The sequence below is a fragment of the Achroia grisella genome, unplaced genomic scaffold (assembly GCF_030625045.1).
Source record: "Achroia grisella isolate CSIRO2021 unplaced genomic scaffold, CSIRO_AGI_Agris_v1 utg3539, whole genome shotgun sequence".
Taxonomy (NCBI): domain Eukaryota; kingdom Metazoa; phylum Arthropoda; class Insecta; order Lepidoptera; family Pyralidae; genus Achroia; species Achroia grisella.
In genome coordinates this window covers 446,758-471,286 of record NW_026712814.1, presented here as the reverse complement: position 1 = coordinate 471,286, position 24,529 = coordinate 446,758, and the positions used below count along the sequence as shown (strand labels likewise).

Sequence of the window (24,529 nt, the reverse complement as noted above, 5' to 3'; positions counted from 1 at the left end):
CTGCTTAGCTAGGGACTAGATGGCGTTGTGCGAATTGTCCTGAGATATTATTATTATAATTACTTTTATTTACATATATTACGAAATATTACATAAATGGACAATAATCATACATATATACACCTAATATACTTGTAAATCGAATTATGACTGTATACATAGAAATTTTTAAATGAATTATGTATATTAATTATACATATGTTTAATAAAAATATAAATATAAAATATAATGAATTCTACACATAAAAAATCTTCTTGAATCACTATCTATTGCTAAGAACTGCATTAAAATCCGTTGCGTAATTTAAAAGATACAAACGAACAGACATCGGCGGCAACTTTGTTTTATACTAAGTAATAAAAAGATAAAATCATTTTATATATAAAAAAAATATACACTAGAATAATCAATCTAAATCTAAAAACCTTATAAATATAATATAATAACTAAAATATATTATTAAAAGGAGTCACTTTAGGCAAGGTTCCGAAGACACTGGCAGCGTTCCCCCTTTGAATGTTTAGACTAATTCTTTGTCCGAGGTAGCTGCTAGCTCTCGGTCTTCTGTGATGTCGCCTAACTTTTTTGCTATTTCCTTAAAAAGCAAAAAAAAAAAATACGTAAATATTATTTTCTTGTAAAAATATTACTAGAAAATAATATTTTATAATAGAATTCAATGCCATTTATATACATTGATGTGGCAACAAATGTCTAAAATAATTTCTATCATCATTCAAATATTGAGAAACAATAGATATTAAAACAATTGTTATTCCGAATGTCATACAAACACAATTTTTTTTATTTATTGCATAATTTTTTTATGCAAATTGTATTAGGATAAATATTTCATACCTAATATTGTATATTTTGATGTTTTACGTACTTACAGTAAAATATGTTTGCATTATGTTTGTAAAAATATGTTTCCTTTATAAATAGAAAATCTATAAATACAACACAATACTTTGTTACCTATTCACGTATGATGTAAAGATTTAATTTTTTTTATAATTAAGTATCTGTGCCCGCGAATTCATCCGCGTTGAATAGTGACATTGAAATAAATAATATTAAAAATTATTTCTTAATTTAATAAAGGGATAAGTTCAAGCGTCTATATTTAAAAATGACAATACTTCCAAACTTTCATCTCCCTTTTTAAACCTAATAGTTTAAATTATTAAATATTTTTAGTCACTATTCCACGCGGACCGAGTCGCTGGCACAGTTAGTTTTTTATAAATTTTTATTCTCTACTCATTCACTTAAATAGAAATAGAAATAGAAATAATCTTTATTCAAATAAACTCATTACAAGCACTTTTGAATAGTCATATTTTGATTCTACCACTTACGAGTAACGAATAAAGAAAGTAGATTTATTTTAAATTGCATTAAACGATAGTTAACTTTATTAGCAGTTAGGTAGAGCCGGGCCGATCACAAATTTCACAACAAAACAAGACCCCACAAAAACGGGACGAATTTTTTTATGGATTCAAGAAAAACATAGTCAAAAACTGCAGTTCAGATGTACCTAAATGACACGAAAACGACGGTGAGCCCACCGCGGCGCCCTGCCCCGTCTCATATGGAAAATAAAACGGCCAAGTTTGAGTAGAACGGGGTTGTTAAGGGTTCCGTAGTACTCTGTAATTATATAATTAATATTATACCTTGCAATAAATATATTAAAAAGTATATAGTATATTTATATTGAATATATATGATGAAGAATGCACAAACAGTACAAATCAAAATTATTGTTATTATATGCACCACTTTATATTATATATATATATATATATATATGCGACAATTTTATTTATACTTTCTCGGCCACACAGTTATACTTGTTAATAAAAAATGGTGGAAATAGGAGTAGAAATAATATACATATTATACATATATTAAAATAAACATAATACAAACACTTTTGAATAGTCATATTTTTGTATTATACTATTCATTCGGAACACATCTCACACATCACAAGAAGAATGAGCAAGACACTTGCGTGTAGCGCCAAAAGCAAAACATTTTTTCAAATAACCCCATGGCTTCTTCTAAAATCTTGTTTATAGATAATTCGGTTTATAATAATATAAAAATCCCAGGACAATTCATACAGCGCCATCTAGTCCCAAGCTAAACAAAGCTTGTATTATGTGTACTAGACAACTGATAGATCTACTTAGACACATTTAAATACATAATAATCTCAGGAGAATTCACACAGCGTCATCTACACCCAAGTTAAGCTAGCTAAAGCTTGTGTTATGGGTGAACATATGTAATACTAGTTTATACCCGCGACTTCGCTCGCATTGAATAAAAAATATTTGTTTTCTTTTTAAATAAAAAGTATCCTATATCTATTCTAACCTCCAAGAAAAAAATTGTGTACAAAATTTCATGATGATCGGTTCAGTAGTTTTTGCGAGAAAGCGTAACAAACATCCCTATTTTCACATCTATACATATAAATAAAATTGGAGTGTCTGTTTGTAATATTGAAATAACCGTTTTTTACTACATGCATATGAATATAAATACGGTACATATACCAAAAAATAACTTTTTAAAATTTGTGTCTGTCTGTCGGTCTGATTGTGCTGGCTAATCTCTGAAATGGCTGGACCGATTTTAACGGGACTTTTTTTGGCAGGTAGCTGATGAAATAGGGAGTAACTTAGGCTACTTTTATTTTAGAAAAATAAAGTTAAATTTCACGCGAACGAAGTCGCGGTAACAGCTAGTTTATAATATTATTAAGGATATATAGATACTACCTAGACAAACACAAATACAAATTAATTTAAATGTTTGTATCGTGCGAGGAACCGATACTCGTTACCATCAGAAGTAAAGCGCTAAACGCTATGTTTATTTAGTAGACAATCCTAAAACCACAAAAGTCAAAGCCCAACCTCCAGTTGGACCCTGAGAAGAAATATTGGTGGCATCGTTAGTCCCTTATTCAGATTGAGTGACGTTCTCAGCCCGATGGCATTTTTTCCAAACGATGTAAATCTCGTTTTTCGGCCATTTTTGTCGGTTTTTTGCAGCGCTACGCAAATTTATTAGTGCATTTGTCGGGATGTTTGTCGCTTGTATTAGAGTATTAATGGGTTCCGGTTTACTTAATTGGATTATTTGGTTTTATTTTAAAAACATTTTATGTAATTTATTTATTAGGCAATTGAATATATTTGGGACTAGTTTTGCTCGCAGTTTCACCCGCAGGAAATTTGAAGCCTATGTTATCCTGATATATAAGCTATATTAATAATAATAATATTCTTGGGTAATTTTCGCAGCGCCATCTAGTCCCAAGTTGATGAAAACCCTTAATATTATTTTTTTATTTTTTGAACATTTTTTTTATAATGTGGCATAAAATAAATACAACCCTAAATTTACACCCATCTATCACCAACCCCTATTTTCAATAGAGATTTTAATGTACATATATGACAAAACAACTTTTGCGGGGTCAGCTGGTATGTACTTTATAAGATTGAATTTCATATCCTTTCCAGGTGAATACCGTATCGGCCTGAAGTTCAACGAGCAGCACATCCCAGACTCTCCCTTCAAGGTGTACATCTCGCCAGCTGTGGGAGAAGCCTACCTGCTGGAAGTTGCCCAGTTCCCAGACACTGCCCAGGTGGATAAGCCTGCTCAGTTCTACATCAGGCTCAATGGCGCTAAGGGAGATTTGGATGCTAGGGTAAGTATTGTTTTTAAGTTAGTATGTACAGTAGAGGAAGTCAAAAAGATGTGGATAGTCTTCATGTTAAGTTATTTCCTATATCACTTATTATGATATGTAGGAGAGTACTTATATAAATGATCTCTCTTTCTTTCTATTCTTTCAGTTATATTGAATATAAATCATTTATTAAAATAAAATTTAAGAACTTTTGAATAGTCACAGTTATGTTTTTTTAATCAAATCAAATCAAAGAACAAAGATATTGTAGCCGCTTATGAATGTCAAGTTTTTTTATTACAATTTTTTCTATACCGTCCAGTTCAGTCTACAGATTCAATTAAGAAGAACCGGGAAGAAACTTATCTGATTTTCCTTTTTTTTGGAAGCCAGTTTATTTAAATTGTGTACTTATGTACTTATGTCTATGTCTAACATTAAATGAAAATCCCGTAAATGAACAACGATTGCTATCCACGTTTGTCATTTAAGTAATCGTTTAGTGAGTAATGTGTGTGAGACTTTGCTCAATGATTATGATTATTTTTCTCTTTTTTCTTTTGGATTTTTGTACACAAAATGTGACGATGACAATCACATCGTACCTATACTAAATAACAAAAATAAACTAAAAATCAACTTAAAAAATTTAAACTGATATGATACCATCCAGAACAACAACTTGGCTGCATCGGAAACTGGTTCTGCCAATATTTCATGGAATACTCCTATGTGTAACCCATTTAACTTTAAAGCTTGGATGGTATATTCTCTTTTATAAATATGATTTATGTGATGTTTCAAAATTATGTGTTTTGAAAATGAAAAAAAGTAATGAAAAAATGTTTATTTCTTTAAAAACAATTCAGCTACAATAACATAGTGTTGGGATGACCTAGTAAATGCCTGTGTTAGGTACATCCCGCTCTTCCATATACATGGTCATATGTGTTTGTTTTTTTTAGATTATTTGAGACATTAGAAAACTAATATTATAAACTAAAGCCAAGGTTACTTATTAGTATAAAAAAAAAATAAGTTTACAAGCGGCATATTTGTATTTATATCCATGTGTCAGTTTGAATATATGTAGTGTAATGTGTGTGTGTGTGTGTGTGAGAGTATGTGTGCGTGATTGCGTGTGTGTGTGTAGTTTTTTTTTGTTTTGTTTTGAATCTCTAAAAGGTATCTCATCATAGATAGATAATATGTCAAGAAAGGGAGTATGAATAGAGATAAATAGTAAATAAAAAATTACGTTGACCCCAAATGAAATGACATAGATAAGTAGAAGGATATGACGTATTGCACGACTGTGGAAGTAAAATATATACATTTACTGTTTTTTTTTAACCTTCTAAACTTCATTGCATCTCTAAAGCTGAGTAATATAAACAGAGTCATATTTTTCTAAACTAAGGAATGCTTGTACCATATTGGATGGTAGAGTAAGTCATATGTTTTACCATTTAGTTTAGTTTTCTGTCGAAGGAGCGTTTGTTTTTTTTCCGTAGTGTCTTTTAGTCTCAAATTACGGAAATCAAGGTATTATTTTGAACGTTAGATTAAGTCATTAGTTAGTTTAGTTACCCGTTATATTTAGTTTACCCGATTGTCGAAAGGGTATAAGTTTTTATTTTTTTTTTACTATAAATTGACCACACATTGTCGTCTAGTCTTAAATCAGGCAATTATTGTATTATGTTTGGTACTATTGAAATAAAAGTTATATTTTTTTCCATGAACAACGCCATTTAGTTCAAATTAAACACCGCAGTAAGCATAACTGATGAATATTTATTTTATAGACGCAATATCTTCCTTACTAATATAATAAAAGCGAAAGTAACTCTGTCTATCAGTCTGTCTCGCTTTTACTTTAAAACAGGGAAAGAACAGAACTGACTTAAATGAAATTTGGTAAACAGATACTATTGACTCTGAGAAAGGATATATACTATACTTAGGCAAAAAAGGGGTTGAAAAGGATTAAAAGGGGAGTTGAAAGGTTTTATGGTAGTATTGTCATTTTTAAAGATACATGCTTGAACTTATTCCTTTATTAATAAAGAAATAATTTTAAATATATTTTTTTTATTCCACGCGGACGTAATCCCGTTCACAGCTACAATATAAGTATTTCTAATTATAAATAATTTAAAATATTTTCATTATTCGTGATTAGGTATCAAAGTATTGTATTGTATTTATAGATTTTCTATTAATAGACGAATTTATGTAAACATAGGTTTTTAGAAATTGTAAATGTCACAATATATTTTACTTTATCAACAACCCAAAAAAATGTTTTAAGGTTTAAAAATTGAAATACAATATTTTTAAGAGACCAAAATAAAATAGGGGATGAAAGTTTGTATGGAAAGCTAATTCCTCTGTAAGTACGTAAATAATGCGTAGAAAAACACTAAGATCGATACTGTGACTACATATATTTATTGATTGCATCGTGCTGAAATCTAACCCGCAATAATCTGTCGTTGCGTATCCTAACCACTACACCATCGAGGTCTTGCAATATTAATATTACATTCTCAGCTGCACCTTCGGTTGCGGAGATCTGTTAATACCTATACACTCGTGTTCAGACAATATGTCTTCCAATAAACCGTATTACATGGGGTCATGATGATTTATCGTGTGAACATGCTGCCCACCGCTGACTGTACCGCTGATTTATGATCGATGGGTCCGACTGTACCTCGCTACGTGGACCGTTTACGTAAATATTGTTTTTTTTCGAATCTGTCGGTTTCTTACTACAATTTATCTATTTATTATTAAAAAATTATTCATTAAAGATGAAATTTATAGTACAAATGTTATTCTGATGTGTAAGCTATATTAGTGTTAAGTTTCATTAAAATCTATACAGTAGTTTTTGCGTAAAAGAGTAACAAACATCTATCCATCTATACATCCACACTCCAAACTTCTACGTTTATAATAATATTATATTTATTATAATATATATTAATATAAGATCTATATTTTTTTAGTATTTATAAAATTCTGGTAATCGATTGCTTTAGTTTGAAGTTTGTTTTGTTTGTTATTTATTTATTGTCTATTGTTATCATTAAACTTTTTTTAGTACATTTATCCTCGCGGACGTAGCTGAAAATCAGTGTTTAGCCCCATGAGAGATTATGAGCCCCGCCGATCGATTCTCCATCCAATTCAAACGGGGATCGAAATTGCGACGGCCTGAGCCAGGGTTCGAATTTCTAGCGGTGCCCTCAGACTAAAGTCGTACCCGTCAGGGGGGAGTTGGCCTTTAGCCGCTCCATAAGTCTTTTCGCGGGTTTGGAGTGCCATATTATGCTCGCCTTCTATCGTCTGGTAAATCTGTAAAGGCTCCCTACGGTCAACCGCATTACAGTAGTCCGAAAAAAAACTTAGTTACGAGTCATTTTGTATTGCTGTCACACTGACATGCAGTTTACCCATATTCTGTAATTATCCATAAAACCTATACGAGAAATATATACACAAAATTTGATCCAAATCGGTCCAGTCTTTTAGATCGCCCACTGTCACGATTTAGATATACCGAGTGCAATATGGATATGTATATGTGTCAAATGTATTCACTACAACGTCGACTGTCTATAATTACCCCATTAGGGATAACAGTCGTGATGATACTTTTATAATCTATTAAGTATGTATGTGTAAGTATATATATATAAATGTGTGTGTATGTGTAAATAAATTTAATTTAGTATATGTCCCATTTATCATTGTACTCATTACAAAAAAAGTCATTACTTTGGAATTTATCAGTTGTCCCGTTATATTTATTTTAATTCAATTTATACATTTATTAACAGACTTAAAAAAACGTGTTTTAATAAGAAATTATTCATTTCTAATTAATAATTATAAAAATATTTGTAAGGTTGTATACTAACAGTATCACACATATGCGACGACCTCGGTGGTCTAGCGGTCTAGCACACCGCTTCAGATCCGATGGTCGCGGGTTCGATTCCTCGCACGGCACAAACATTTGTATTCATGAGTATGATTATTTGTACCGATCTGGGTATTTTCTATGTATAATATGTATGTATTTACGAAAAAAAAATATCTATGTATTTGTATCAGTTATCTAGTACCCATAACACAAGCTTTAGCTAGCTTAACTTGGGTCTAGATGGCGCTCTGTGAATTGTCCTGAGATTATTATTCGATGTTTGATTCGTTCACGCAAAAACTACTGTGCTAAAAATTTCGCATGCAATTTCTAACGTATATGTTATTCTGATGTATAAGCTATTTACTGTAAAATTTATTTAAAATCTGTTCAGTAGTTTTTGCGTGAAAGGGTAACAAACATCCATACTGAGAAACATTCATCATCATCATCATTTTATTTATAATATTATTAAGATATGAAATAAGATTGTTTTCCTAAAAAATCAAAACAAACAGTGTCTGTAATAGAACAACGTATTCATTATAAATTTAAATTCCGAAATGGAATTGATTAATTATTAAAAAATATACAAATACCTACCATTATAGCAGCTAGTGATAAAATAATAGAAATGAGAATATTTTCAAAGTCGGTTGAGCAATATTTAACAAGATTAAACGTAACACCAGTGTGGATATGGTGTATTCTCCGCACTAAGGACAGTGCGGCTTTCCCCAAAGTTTGTGGACAAAAAACGCAATAAAACTGACCGGCCACGTGACCAACACGTATAAATCCCGGCACACGCTTAATATTTTATAAAAGCGAGCAACCGATGAATATTGTTACAAGTTGGCGATGCGATATAAAAATTAATACGTGCCCACAGTGGGTTGGTTCTTTTTTTGAGGAAGAAAAATAGTTTATTCATGTACTGTTTGAAAATTTATGTTTAGTGGAGGAAAATAGATACAAAATGCGAATAATATAGAAGTTTTATCCTTATTTCTTTACGTAGTGTGTACATTAATATGTACACACTACGTAAAGAACACACTTCTAATGAAGTGCATATGATTAATAAATTTATATTTTTATTGATAAATAATTTTCTCTTCTATGTAGTTAACTATTCTTTGTAAATGTTATTTTGTTATTTTTATATTCGTTTTTTTATGTCACAAGCTTACTTTGTATAAGAATAATACAAAAATCATACTCATGTACGAGGAAGCAAACCTTCAACCATCTCATCAATTAGAAACATATGCTAGATACTACGTGGATCACTTAATAGCATGATACCCATTGTGCTGCAAGTACACAGATGACGGTTACCACTTACCATCTGAATCGTCCGCCTCATTGTCAAATTATACACTAAATATAACAGCAATTTGTTTAGCACTAACTAATGCTAAACAAATTGCTAAAAAATACACAGGTATAATTTTGCTACTATTGTTTTGACAGGCTTAATAATTATACCTACATATTTACTTAAATGTTTCGATTGAACCAAAGGTACAGTACGCAGCCTCAGTTATTGTGGTCGAAAATCTAATATACAAAATTCTCATGTCACGGTGTTTCTTACCAAACGTCTCCGAAAGCGCACTTATTTTTATGAAAATATGCATATTCAGTAGGTCTGAGAATCGTTTACTACCTTTTTTCATACCTCTAAGCGATAAGAAGTTAGGGTTGTTCTCTAACAATTTCTTTTAATTTTTTGTACAGAGATCTTTTTTATAATGTGACATAAAACTACATACAACCCCAAATTTTCACACTTCTACCATCAACTCCTATTTTTTTATAGCGGTATTAGTACTTTAAGTGGCAAACCGACGTTTACGGGGTCAGCTAGTATCAATATCAAGCGATTATTATTATTGTTTAGATAATTTCGCCGTCCGGCAAGACAGACGATTGCTTCATCCAGAACATCGACGGGGACCAGTACTCCATCAGGTTCATGCCGCGAGAGAATGGAGTCCATAACATTAATGTCAAATTTAACGGAGTTCACATCCCAGCATCACCGCTGAGGATCAAGGTAAGTTAGTATCTTAACGCTAGTCTACGCATTTATTGGGGTAAGTAGACAGAACCAACAAGGCGAGATTTTCTATAAACAAACAATCGTAGCAAATCGGACGTCGACTGTACAGAATATTTTATTATGTTAACAACTGTTTATGGTAAGTAATCTTTATTCAAATAAACTTAATACAAACACTTATGAAAAGTCATATTATTTTTATTCTACCACTCATTCGGACCGCAGACTCGTCACAAGAAGAATGAGCAAGAAATTTGTGTGGTGAATTAACAAACATTTTTAAGAATTTTGTATATAAACAAAGTGCCAAATAGCAAATTTGAAATAAATAAATAAATATTCACTTGAATAATAAAATAAAGCAGTCATAGCTATCAAAGCAGACCAGTCCATACAAGCATGTTGCAATATTGCAAATAGATTATTAAATTAGTAAAAAAACGTCTAAACATTGCTGTTCTCCACTAGGTTGGTAAGGATGACGCTGATCCTGCTGCAGTCCACGCGCACGGACCAGGCCTGGGAGCTGTTAAAACTGGTATGTTAATATTTTTTTTTCTAATTTAAATTATAATTATTATAATTGCAAGGCTGTGAAAAGCTGAATTAAAGAGTTCATTATGACCCCTTTCTCTCTATTTAAGTTCTTAATAGGAGCTAGTAATATTTATAATGAAAACCATAACCACATAGGCTTTCTTCCTTTTTTTTTGTCTGGCTTAGTCCCATTTATTTGGGGTCGACCCGTCTGGTCAATCTTCGCCTATACGTTTGTCCTGGGTTGTCTGGGGTGTTATCCCTATTAATAGGGTACGGTTGATGGTACTAGACTTCGTGGACGATCGGGTGATCGTCCACGATCGTCGCATGGGTATGCGATAGACCGACCAAGTCAAAGCAGCAGTAAGCGGTCCAATTTACGAGTGTACCAGAATAGCAGCCGGTAGGGAGAAAAGACGAGCTGTCGTAAGACGGACGACATCTGCCTCTCACTCCACTTACTCCACTCCACTTACACGACCATCCTGACAAGAGTGTATCGATTAGAAGAATTAATAACAGACATCTACATGGATCTGATGCCAGACAGGGTCTGCCGCGTCTTCTAGGCTGGGTACTCATGTCAAGTACTATTCTTGTCACGTGGCCTTGGTGATTCAACGGTTTAGCATACCGCCTTACTTCCGATGGTCGCTGGTTCGATTTCTCGCACGGTACAATAATTTTGTATTCATGAGTATCATTGTTTGAATCGATCTGAATGTTTTCTATGTATATTATGTATGTATTTAAAAAAAAATACCAATATTTGTATCAGTTATACCTGTAACAGAAGCTTTGGCTGGCTTAAATTGGGTCTAGATGGCGCTGTGGGAATTGTCATGAGATTACTATTATTGCATTTTATATCTTTGTCAACAGGAGTGAAGACAGATCTGATCATCGATACTTGCAACGCCGGCGCTGGTCTTCTCGCAGTCACCATGGATGGGCCCTCCAGGGTAGCCATGGACTGCACTGAGGTTGAAGAGGGATATAAGGTCAGTACTAACAAACTTTAGGATTTGTTTCGTATCTTCCCCTGCAGCTGTTAACTTCCTAACTCATAGAATTTTATTTAAAAATAAGAAGTTACAAGCTTATGTAAATGTGACTATTACAACCGAAATACAGCATACAAACAAGCTATTTTACAGCTGATATAAGTAAGACTGAGGTACCCACGCAGACGACATTTTAGTCTACACCTGGAAACTACTACATCACGACGCCAAAAAGAAAAAAAAACTGAATAACTTATATTTGATGTGCTGAAATTTCTTTATTTAAACTTATTACTTATTTGATATTTAAATTTCTTTATAACTAGATGCCCCGCGCAACTACGTCTGCATCACACTTACTTAACATCTATTATTATATTTCGCCTAATTTACATAATATCTTTTTTAAATTATAACTTATGTATTATACTGATCTATAAGATATGTTGCTGTAAAGTTTCATCAAAATTTGTTCAATAGTTTTTCCGTGAAATAACAACAAACATCTATATTTACAAACTTTCGTGTTTATAGTATTAGTAAGATGATGGATGTAATTTTTTTTAATACATAGGTGCGCTATACTCCACTGGCACCTGGCTTCTACTACTTGAGCATCAAATACAATGGGGCTCACATTGTTGGCTCACCGTTCAAGATTGAAGCTACAGGTAAATTACTATAATCATTCTCTATCTCTTCTTAAGCTCTATATCTCTTGCTAACTTTAAAATATCAGTAAAATCTCATTTCCTTTCATTGAGTTCCACTTTTCCATTTCTCTCCTTATTTCCTTCAAACTTTCCTTGGATGTGTGTATTATTAAGTTTATGTATGTCTATATAGATTTATATATGCATGTAATATATATTTCCAATATATATTATTAGTTATGTTATGCACTACTCTTTTCTCATATCTTTGTCGCCTACCTAAAGGTAAAAGATTGCTTAGCGATAAGATCGCCATTGGTGCTTGTTAATGTATATATTTATATTACATACATGTTGATATTTTTTGTATATGGTGCAAAAAAGTCTATGAAAAAAAGTATCTTTAACCCGGAAGTTTGAATCCATGAACATATTTGGCTCTATAATACCTGTACGTAAATATCATCTATAATTAGTTATAAAAGATCCTATGTGTTGTAACTGGTTAATAAGAAATGTGTTTTATATTCTAAATTTGTATTTAAAATGTATAGTTTCTTTTGTAGATTCTTTTATATGTCAGTAGTACCTATATCCTAATATAAATTTTTCTACGCATACCAAATCCTTTTCTTTTTCTTACCTGTACAAATATAATAAAATATAACACTATGTAATTGAATTACAGCATTTGACGTTCATCTCTATCTATCCAAATGGAAGTCTGGCGTTATGATATATATATATATATGTACGGTTTTAATTATAGCAATTCAATTATTAATTACAGGTGGTAAAATCGCCGAAGTTGGTGCTCAAGAGACGTCATCGGTCACGGTAGAAACTGTACAGAAAGTGTCTAAATCTGGCTTGAAACAGGGTCCAGTTCTACCGAACTTCAAATCTGACGCCTCCAAAGTTACCTCCAAGGGTATGGGGCTGAAGAAGGCTTATTTGAACAAGCACAATCAGTTTACGGTGCACGCTGGAGATGCGGGTAAGATTTTTTTTTAAAACTATATAACAATAATTATAATTTACTTGGACTACTATGGACCTTCCCGTGTATACTTAGATTGTGAAATGAACTACCTGCCGAAGTTCTCTCGAGATACTTCTCTCGAGGTAGGGGGTTTTGAAGGATATATTAAGGTTTCTTAAAGGTCGGCAACGCGCGCCCGACATCTCTAGTATTTCAGACGTTCATTGGCTACAGTAACCATTTACCATCAGATGGGCCGTATGCTTGTTTGTAACAGTCGCAGTATAAAAATAGTACATTTCACATAGCACATCTAGTTCCAAGCTAAGCAGAGCTTGTGTTATGTATAGAGATACTAGACAACTGGTACAAATATTTAATACAAACATAATGTGCATAGAAAACACCCAAACCAGCATAAACAATAATATTCATGAATATAAATGTGCGAGGAATCGAACTCGCCACCTTTAGAAGCTAAATAGTGTTAAACCACTGGACCACAAAGGCCGTCATTCCTGTATGTGGCATTGTATCCAATATATCGTTTTATTAACTCAATTTTGCCAAATAAATTAGAATCTCTTTACTTTCATATATAGGATTAGTTTGCTTTATTATTAATGTGAATTAACGCACCAACATTTTTGTGGCGAACAGATTCGATCTCACTACCTTTTCGACGCCAATCAGAGTTGTTATCACTGATTTTACTGCTATATATAGACAGCTATAACTTACCTTCATTCAGGTCCTACACTTGATTGCAATCAACGATCTCTTCTCCAGCTTTTTAGGCAAGATATTCTATTAAATTTCTGTTTTTTAGGAACTAATATTCTATACGTCGGTATCTACGGCCCCAAAGGACCCTGTGACGAGGTACAGCTCAAACACAAAGGCAAGAATAACTACGAATGCTGGTACGTGGTCAGGGATAGAGGGGATTACATTGTTATCGTCAAATGGGGGGATGAACACATCCCCGGCTCACCCTACAAAGTAGAAGTCTAAGACACTACATCCGATGGCAGCGTGTTAAAAAGTCTCATTATATTTCACAAAAAGCATGGACACTCTTGTACACTGCGTGCCATAAAACTGCATTCGTATTTTTTATAAATCATAGTGTTTTTTTGTTACAATGACGTTTAGAATGTAATTAGATATGTGCGAAATGATTTTTTTATTATTATTGTGTGTAAAGTACATTATTAATTTTGCAAGCGACTTTTTAATGGACATTTTAGTAAAAAGACTATATAAAAATAATCATGTTTCATTTATAATCATTGTGATAAGAATTTGTATGTTTAAATTTAAAACATAAATACGCTGTCATCATTTAATTTATTGTATTTTATTTATTTTCTTCTAAGGATTACGAAAAGATTTTCAGAAAATTCTAATTTGTAACACTAATAAAAGATTGATCTCTCGTTATTGAAAATGACATTTAGATCTTTTTGTGGTCCTTCGTGCGTTTTTCTTGTTCCTATATCTTTATCATTTCGAAATATTATCGTTAGGTATCCAATTGTTTTGCGAGCATTTTTATATTCTAACAACTGAGCCGATGTTTCCTAGATATATGTTTTCATATACGATTTATATGTTTCTCATTTAGTTTTTAGGGCGACTAAATGACAATACATATAAAAAATTAACTTAAATTATTCCCTTATTATTAATAAGTTTTATATTTAGGCGCAATTTATTAGATTCCTATCTAAAATTGTTATTCGAATTTACTTCTGTCATTTGTTTATTAATTCTTCTTCCTTCTTTTTTAATTAAAAGTCTAGTCACAGAAGAATTAACAAATTCGTTTATGTTTTTCGGAACGTTGTGAAGAAATATATATACTTTTTTTTTAACTTCTTACATTATTTCTTTTTTCACAATTTTCTATCTAATAAACTGCGCCTATATTTATTGATTAAGCATAAAATATATCTGCTTTCTAATTTGTGTATGGTTTGTGCTGTATGATGTACCTACGTAGGTAGAATGACCCCCATATAATGTAAATAGGTATCTAATTTAAGTATTTAATATAATATATTGTATTGCGACTGTTAACTTAATAAAGAAGGAAAGTTCAAACACATGTTTTATTTAACTTAAATCCACAATCTTAATATGTATGATGATTACGTTTATTTTACTAACATTGAACCAATAAAAATATACCATAACATACACCAAAGTATATTTATAATATGTATATTTAAAAAAATCAGTTTCCTGTTCTTTAAAAATGTATCTATATGAAAATTGGTCCAGGTCAATTAGTAGGTTTAAAAAAGAATACAATAAGTAACATGTGTATGTTGTGTAATAAAAACTATATTCAAAAATGAAATGAAAACAGTAATTTAAAAAAGTAGTAGTAAACTAGTAAATAAAAGTCAAGCACAATTCTTGGCATAGTTGTAATTTTAATCGATTTTAAGTAACAAAAAATGTTTTCGGTCATTTCCATCTAATAAACTTAATCGAGAACGCTAGATAAAGCGAAACTATCGTAAAACAAGGTTACTTACAAAAATATCTATTTAATCATAATAATGTTTACACTTAACTAAAAAAAATCAAATTACAATATCACATTTCTACTTACAATAGAGAGATATTGGCGATTTCCTTATAATCCAATTTAAATTTCAAAATCCTTGGGTAAAATTGGCTCATTGTCATGTAATTCGATACTTTATATTAAATAGTGCACCCTCTAATATCGTTTTATATAATAACAATTCGGAAGAATTAAGTATTGCCGTACATTACATTAAAAACAAATACCCATTTGTACACGAACTTAACATTTGGCTAAACTTGTGACGGCGACGACCCGTCCGCGACGCTCCCTGGGAGCCTGGCGACCACATCACAAATAACCACAACCTAACAAGTTTAAATTCTAATAGAAAGCAATCAGTTAAGATGAAGTACGATTCCTCCAAAAATATTACTCCCCACCGCATCGTTACCTATCACATTTTCATTAATTGTAACTACTACACTGATCGTGTTTATCTCGTTAAAAACAAAAATAACAATTTCGTATACATCAAAAATTAGTCTAAAATTAAATCGATGTAAACCACAATTGAAGTCGATGGACCAACATTAAGTACGTTCGAAACAATTGATACTATAATACAAGTTTGATCTCCGATAGCTACCACAACTTTCTTACGGCTAATATAATTGAGCATAAGCATTTTTAGACTTAAGTAAACAAAAAAAACATTTCGATAAATTTCAAGGTTCCTCAAAAAATGTCTCGTATTTACAAATTATGTACAAAGTGCGCCTTTCTTAGTACCCATTAAGAGCGATAGAGATTTGGCCACTCAATAATGTATTGTACAAATTGATAATATTTCAATTTAATTATATAGAAAATATGTTCGACCCTCCAACCGTTGCGTTATTAAAAATTATTAAATTCATGAACTATATAAGTAATGAAGGAGAAACACATTTTCTAGATACAAAAAATAAAATAACTAATGTTCGTAAGATAGACATTGAAATAAAGCTAAAATAATAAAATGTATGATCTAAGTAGGAACTGAGTGCAACTGTGATGTAAAGAGATCCGTGTTCAGTATAGGTATATTCTTATAAGTTAAAAATGCAACAGAAAGAGACAGTACTAGTGATTTCAAGATTTCTACGCATCGTGAAAGATCTATTACATATATTTTGTATATCAGGAACTTTAGATTACTGTAACAACTAAGAAATCTCGTTCGAAATAAATAACACTGGGCATACATTATTATAATACTCATGTGCATTAATATTATGAATTATTATGCCAAATTCGTATTATTTAAACACTTTTTAGGAAAATAATTGTATTTTCACAAATGAGACCAATGATCACAAATTTAGAATTAATTTGAAAAAAAGTTACAATTACTATAATGTATAAAATCAGAATGATTCAATAAGAACATGAAATGTAACTAAAAAAACAATGTAAATTTTTAATTTGGTATGTAAATACTATTTTAAATATCAGAGAAATGAACAGCAACAGGTCTTGAATAGAAAGTATAAAGATAATTTCAAAGTTAAAGATTAGTTGTTCTGAAAGCAGTACTGTGTAAAAAAATAAAATGAGACGAATTCTTCAATAACAAAAAAGGTTATGAGGTAAATCAATTTTGGCTTTCAAAATTCATTAATTGTCTACTACATACGTCTATGTCCCAAAGAACAGAAAAAGATTATCTGCTTTACTGAAAACTAATCGATAACTTGTAAAATACTGTTACAGTACATTTGAAATCACATTGTATAAGTATTTTATCTACTCACAAAAATTTAGAGTATTCATACACGTTAAGTCTAAAAACATGAATTCGTTTCACTAACAATAAAATCAATTTCGTATTTCATACATTCATTAATACCACTGTCGTCGAGAGCGAGATTCTAAATATTTTGATAATATTTTGTTAATTTATAGACTAATAATACCATTGTAAGTACTAGAGGACGTGTACCTAAGGTAAAGGGCAAGGATTTTATTGTTTGTCTTTGTGGGATAGAGCGTGCGGCAGAATGTGTTCGGCTGGCAACAGTGCCGACGGCTGATGAGCATAATTCCTAATCTGGTGAAGGGATATCAGTTGATTAGGGAACGAATTTGGTTGCTGTTTCCCTTGCTGAAAGTGCAATGGGTCGTACAGATATGGTCTCGTCGGCAGGGGACTATGGTGGGAGAGACCATTAAGATGCGGCGCCATGGAATTTATCGGTGTAAATGCAGAGTTCGCTGCCGAAGATACCGGTGGCTGAATTCGATCGTCTTGACTCTCGTGTTGAGCGAATAGCGCTCTCTGTTGCTGCAAATGCTGTTCGTGATGATCATCACTTTCACGTTGCTGGTGGTAGCCACCGTCATCCGACATGTGGGCTGCAGAATCAGGACTCACTTTGGGCCAGTAAGGATGCTCTGCGAAAGGCGCGGCCGTCGGCGCGGCTGCAGCTATTGACCTATTCAGGCCGCTCAATCCCAACGCCGAAATTGGAGGTCGCTTATCAGCTCTCTCAGCATGTTTGTTCATATGTTTACTTAGATACGTCTCTTGGGTATAACTCTTGCCACAATACTGACAAATGTGCGTTTTTAAATGCTTCGATTCTTTGTGTTTCGGGATATGTTCCAGCAAATCCTTTTCGTGGGTAAAACATTTGTAGCACGAGTTGCATTTGAAGGGCTTGTCGGTTTGGTGGCACCGGCTGTGGCTTTGGAGGTTGGAGAGCTGGGAGAATGCTTTTGTGCATCCGATTTGTGTGCAACGATAAGGCTTGTCACCTGTGTGCGTTCGGATATGTTGTTGCAGGTGTGAGAGTTGGGTGAACTTGCGCTGGCAGATTTCGCAGCGGTACGGTTTGATGCCAAGGTGAATACGGGAGTGCTGCGCCAGGTACGATGAGTTTGCGAACGCTTTGGGACACTGGGTACAGCGGTATGGTTTCGCCTCGCGAAGGTGGATTTGAGTGTGAAGTTGCAGATCTGCCTTCGAACCGAACACCTGGAATTAAAAGAGAAAATAAAAGTTAATTAAATTTTATTTGTGGTATAACAAATAGTGTAATAACGTTTAGTGTATATGTTACAGCGGCTATTACGATTTCTGTCGACTAAAGAAGAATCAATCTGTAAATCTATTTCAAATTACAATTATTACAAAATAAGAATGAGATAATTGACCCTTACTTTTAAATTATTGGTTATAGATACTAATATAGAAGGGATTATTATTAAAATATCCTAACGCAAATAAGATTTAATTCCACGCAGACGACTGTGTCAAAGTCAAATGCATATCTAAGTATATTTACTTGCATGATTTTTTACAACAATACAGATCCTGACACTGTTCAAGACAATTTAAAGCTATTTAAGTAATATCATCATTAGAATGATCAGAAAGTGAATTTTGCCCTTGAACGACATCCGCGGCAGCCGGAACAAATTACGTTGTGAGCAAAACAAGCGTTTTTTTTATTTGTTCAGGAGACGGAGGCAATAAAGGCAGGATGCCGACGTCACGGCTTCACGCGACGTGATTAGACTTCCTGGACACTCATCTTGCGAGCAATCAAGATCTCTCTGTGGCCAACAATAAATAATAATATCTTTACGAACAACTCTTCCAGAAGGGATAGTCAAAGTTTGCTGTTTAACGGTTGAAATATAAATTCTTTTTCTGATTAGAGGAAGTAATACTTCGTACCCTCTAAACGATTGCTTAAGAAGCGAGTCTGCATGGTGTTAGTTATTTATGCATGGTATTTATATGATTGCATATAGCGAACAACGCTCTTAAAGTATTATGCTCAAGTACCTAACAACTTTAAAAGCCTATTTTTTTATATAAATATACATTTTTTTAAATTTAAATATAACTGGTTGACTTTTTGACAATTCTCAACTGAACTAGGTGGTAACGTCAAAAATAGTTTAGATAAAAATAGACGTAGTAAAAAATCTTGTTATGTTTTCAATGACTCCTAATTTGAATATACACAGCATAATTGTATCAATTTCATCTTATTGGTTAGCTAGTTCTTTACAAAACCATACAGTTATTATACTACTTGAATATATAGAAAAATAACTTAGTTATCGTTACAATGTTAAAATACGTGAGTTAATAGTCAAACAGACGACGCTCTAAGTATCAATTCGTCATACATAAAATCTGTTAAATTAACATCAGTATTCCGACTGGCGTCATCAAAATCTCATTTTAAAGAGAGCCCTAAGCCATATTTGAATAGCCAGACCCAACTACACGTGCCAACCGAGTAGGTATGCTATTAACCCGACACTCTTCGCACATTCAAAAGACTGTTGCTGTACACCATTGATATTCATTGTGATACTTCAAATTAGTTTCTTGGCAAAAGTGACTCGTCATCCTCCAGATAGATTTTATTCACCAACAATGGAACGGCCACGTTCCTTCGGGCACCAAAATCTATTGCTGCCGACGCACGACTCAATTTGAATGGAACGAACAAATTTTATAATCGCAATCACTGTGATATTAATCTTGAATTGAAACTAAATAGAGTTCAAATTACATCATCATTTGACGATGACGACGGCCGGTTTCTGGCTGACGAGAAACTTATTTTACAGAACGTTAATAATACCAGTGGGGATGTGAATGAAAACGGGCTTTATTATAATAGTGTTGAAGATTGAAATTATGTTGTAGGTGGTGGGAAGCGAGCGTCAGCGGCATAGGATTCAGTAGCACGCCGCATGACTCGTAAGAAAATGTGAGACACGAACGCGATTGGTCACAGCCTGAACATAATTAAAGTTTGGAGCACTACTTAATGGTATGAGGTTGGAAATTCGAGGTGGTGCCTGACTTTTAATAGGACTTCGTGAAGGATCGATTCACCTCCGAGGAATCTGTGGCAAATTACGAATAGAACACCTTCCGCTCGGTGTAGACTTCGGTATTTTTTAAAATAAGAACATAACTAAAGAGATAGACTATTTCTCGTATACACAGATTAAGTAGATAGAAAATAAAAGCACAGATCTGTGTTAGATAATGTTTCTACAGATTCATCGCGCGAAAAATCAAATCATGACATTACCACATAACAAAAACTTCAAAGAAACATACCAAATGATTTATTTGTGTAACATCATACGCGATATATTAATGATCATTAAACGTGAATTGTATACAGTAAAAAAATCTAAGAAAAAAGGAGTACACTTGAAAAAGTAAAGGTCATTAGTACCTACATATATTATTAGAAACGTGCAAATTCTATTTTCGTATGAAAAACTATAAATAATTATAAATGGTGGCAGTAATAGACAAATAAGGTGAGTATTGTTCTATTTTTGAATTTGGAATTTGACATATAGGTAAAATGTAGATTTATATAATCTAACGATTCATTAAAATTCTATATAGGTGTCCTTGTACTGAACATGCAAATACATTTAACAATAGATGTTTACGTTTATAAAAAAAAGCAGAAATATTGAAAACTTATATTCGTCATAATTGTAAAAGATTGTTACGTTTTTATTCGTGTTAGTTGTTATCTACGTGACTTTAGTAGTGACTTCTAATGACTCATAGGCGACAATAGACACCTATAAAATACTTAAAAATACATCTAAAAGTCGCTTGCCCATGTTATACATAATATTGTATGGTTAGTAACGGAAACTCAGTTGAGTTTCTTGCCAGTCCTTCTGAATTGAATCTGTCTACTGAACTGGATGATAGGGAAAAAATATTAACACAAAAAATTTATGTTCATAAGCGGCTAAAATGTCCTACATGAATAAATGATTTTTGATTTGATTTTATTTGAACTAGATGTCCTATATCCATCTATGTATGTGTCAGGTCGAATTCTGTGATTCTCTTTAGAAACCATTGTAATTAAATTGACCACGATGAGGTAACTGATCAGGCTTCCATGCTCATGTTATCATTCTTCACAGATGTCCCGCTAGTGTATACGTGGCAGTTATATTAAAGGCATGTAGGCACACTATTCCTAAATTAATCATCATAAAATGATGACATGATGATGAAGAAGCTGTTCTCTATATAGTTTACAATTGCTGTGGTATTCATTTATTTATTAACCTTACAATACAATGTTACGTTTTATCCTTAAAAATAAGGTGAAACCCTATTTTTAAGGATAAAATGTAACACTGTTTATGAGCTTGTTTGCAATTATATAAATAAAAAATTATCAGTAAATATCAGGCATAGCTATATCAAATATAAAAATAATGACAAATTCCAGATTAACATAAGCCGGTAATAATGTTAATGTTAAAATTAAACCAATTTAAATTTTAAATGACGATCAAGATTAATGACTGTGAAGCTAACAGCAATTTAATATACTGTCATATATTGTAATAGCTAGATTAATTATAAACGAAAAATAAATTTAAAATGGCGAACAGAATTTGCATATCTCTGTTATTTAACACGTCATGATGCAAAAATGTATTTACAACCTACGTCGCGTCGACTTCAGGTTGCATTTATTATAGTGATCTCTATTTTGTTTTTAATATAAAATACGCTAATCGTTACTCCTTGATAATTTAATTATCTATGGGTTAAAGACTATTTATAATAGGAATTCGAATCGTTTTTAAAAAAAATTACTTTATCGTAAAAAAAATCTGATAATAGTAGATATTATTCTTGATATTACTCTTTAAGGATATCATTTCTCCTGTACATCCAGGAGAAATGATTTCCTTTAATAAAATAATAATCTTGCCTTTTTATATTATTAATTTAGATTGCAGGATACACTTCTTATTTCTTGTTCCACATTATTTACTTATACAACAATTCTTCGAGTAATCCAATCGTCTCGTGTTATAAACAAAATTAATTACGTAGTAATTTTTAAATAATACCATATTCCTCAGAATGCACCTCGATTAAAACCTTAGCTATTTTATATGATTGCAAATAATCTGACTATTTTATAGACAGATTGTGTAAACTGTCAAATTCCTACATATAAAATAGTAATTTTTTTTATATAAAAATTATTTGACTTCTACCAAATTACAATTTTGTAATAATAATAATTTTCAACACGATTTAAATTGTTTTAATGAAATAAATGAATGCAATGAAACTTTTTCTGATTGACGGTACCTACTATTAAATTTCTGAAAATTTTGAGCACTATTTCTGTATACGTCCCACATAATTTATTTGATCAAAAGTAAAGAGGAAAACGCCATTAAATTTTCCCCGCTGAAACTAATTTTCTTAAAATCCTCACAACGAAATGTTACGAGCAAAAAGTGTCCGCCGACAAAAACCCCTCGACCGCGACGGGACAGTTTTTGCACCCCTAAAATTATTATTAATCGGACGCATACATAACACTGTTTATCTAAGGATATTAGGGCTTGTCCTGGGGACAGGATTTTCTCTAATAAGGCATAGTTTTTGTTGGTCAAGATTAATTTTGCGAAAACGCCGCACAAAATGGCCGGTTGTTTATCACCGATGACATTTCCCCTCGTATTTTTTAAAACAAGATGTTTTATTATTTGGAAAGACAAAGCGTCGTATATATTTTGTTTTTAATGATGGTAATTACATGTTGTGGTAATTTTGAAAGATATTAATTTAATTTAAGTTTATTATATGTTATCTTTAACCCAACCCTCTAACTCCTATTTGCCCTAAAAGAATGGTATGATTTTCTACATTTCTCGAAATTAATTTTAGTAACCTAGTGATTACTGTATACTAAACTGACTCATTAATCTAAAAGATCAGGGGTTCGAATATAGTTGATATTAATCAATGATTTGATTTCTAAATAGAACGGAATTTAGACGGCCTCGGTAGTGTAGCGGCTCAGCACATCGCTTTACTTCCGATGGTCGCGGGTTCGTTTCCGCGGTACAAACATTTGTATTCATGAGTATGATTGTCTGTTTTCTATGTATATTATATATTTTATAAATATATATCTAAGTATTTATATCAGTTGCTTAATACACATAACACAAACTCTGCTTACCATGGGCCTAGCTGGCGCTATGGGAATTGTTCAGGGATATTATTATATTATAATGGTTTTGTAAATACAAACAAAATAAAATAATTCCATAGACGAAGGTAAATTTCATCCCCACCATGCAGGAATCAAATATAATACTTTAGCACTTGAAGTAGTTCACGATACATTGCCTATGGTTACTCCCATCTTGGTTTACAAACACTTATGTTTGGTTAATTAATTTATGAAAAAAAAAATTCAATTAATTAAAACAAAACACAACCAAATACATTTCAAAATGAATATAATAATGAGTTAAATTATTTGAACAACTGGCGATTATTACAACTGTATCCTCTACTAGGTGTGTTTAAGACTTACCTCTACATCAGTTAGGAACCGACATCTAAATAAAATAATGGGATATTTGCATATCCACGCCGACTTACAACGTGACAGTGAGTGACATGCGGGGTTTGTTTCAAACGTGCCGGCTGTGACATTGTCACATGTGTCAGATTGTCCAAACGACTAATAGGTACAGAGAATTAGACATTTTCCTTGACTCCGGGATTTGTTATTGGAAATGTATGCACCGTTTTGTGGGCGGAAAGGACGTGATAATCTCATTGGCATATGTATTGTCTTCTAAAATGATATACAGATCTTTTAAAAGTATTTTATCTAATATTATAAACGCGAAAGTTTGTGAGTATGCATGAATGTTTGATACTCTTTCACACTAAAACTACTAAACGCATTTTGATGAAACATTACAGTAATATAGCTACATCAGAATAACATATAGGCCATAAATTTCACGCAGGTGATGCAGGTGACGGGGTCTGGGTGTTTTCTATGTATATTGTATATGCATTTACAAGAAAAAATCTAAGTATTTATATCAGTTGTCTAGTACCCATAACATAAGCTCTGCATAGATTAGGACTAGATGGCGCTGTGTTAATTATCCAAGGTTATTTATTTATTTATTTTAATTGCTTTAGAGCATTGTGGTCTAGTGGTTCAAATCTGACCAACACAAATC

The 24,529-nt window shown here is 32.2% G+C and overlaps 2 protein-coding genes across 11 annotated transcripts in view; one reads left to right on the top strand and one right to left on the bottom strand.

The window, feature by feature from the left end:
• The window catches only part of LOC131843875 (filamin-A), a 99,304-nt gene extending 84,599 nt beyond the window's left edge, over nt 1-14,705 (top strand). For all 10 annotated transcript variants that reach the window (XM_059192642.1, XM_059192641.1, XM_059192640.1 and 7 more), the window contains 7 exons: nt 3,550-3,740; nt 9,566-9,721; nt 10,196-10,265; nt 11,150-11,268; nt 11,846-11,942; nt 12,715-12,921; nt 13,736-14,705. In XM_059192642.1, coding sequence (XP_059048625.1) covers nt 3,550-3,740; nt 9,566-9,721; nt 10,196-10,265; nt 11,150-11,268; nt 11,846-11,942; nt 12,715-12,921; nt 13,736-13,920 — 1,025 coding nt within the window. In that variant the 3' untranslated portion in view covers nt 13,921-14,705. The remainder of the gene's footprint in view (nt 1-3,549; nt 3,741-9,565; nt 9,722-10,195; nt 10,266-11,149; nt 11,269-11,845; nt 11,943-12,714; nt 12,922-13,735) is intronic.
• A 2,077-nt stretch (nt 14,706-16,782) lies between these two features.
• The window catches only part of LOC131843879 (zinc finger protein rotund-like), a 51,221-nt gene continuing 43,474 nt past the window's right edge, over nt 16,783-24,529 (bottom strand). The window contains exon 3 of the mRNA XM_059192646.1: nt 16,783-18,464. Coding sequence (XP_059048629.1) covers nt 17,451-18,464 — 1,014 coding nt within the window. The 3' untranslated portion in view covers nt 16,783-17,450. The remainder of the gene's footprint in view (nt 18,465-24,529) is intronic.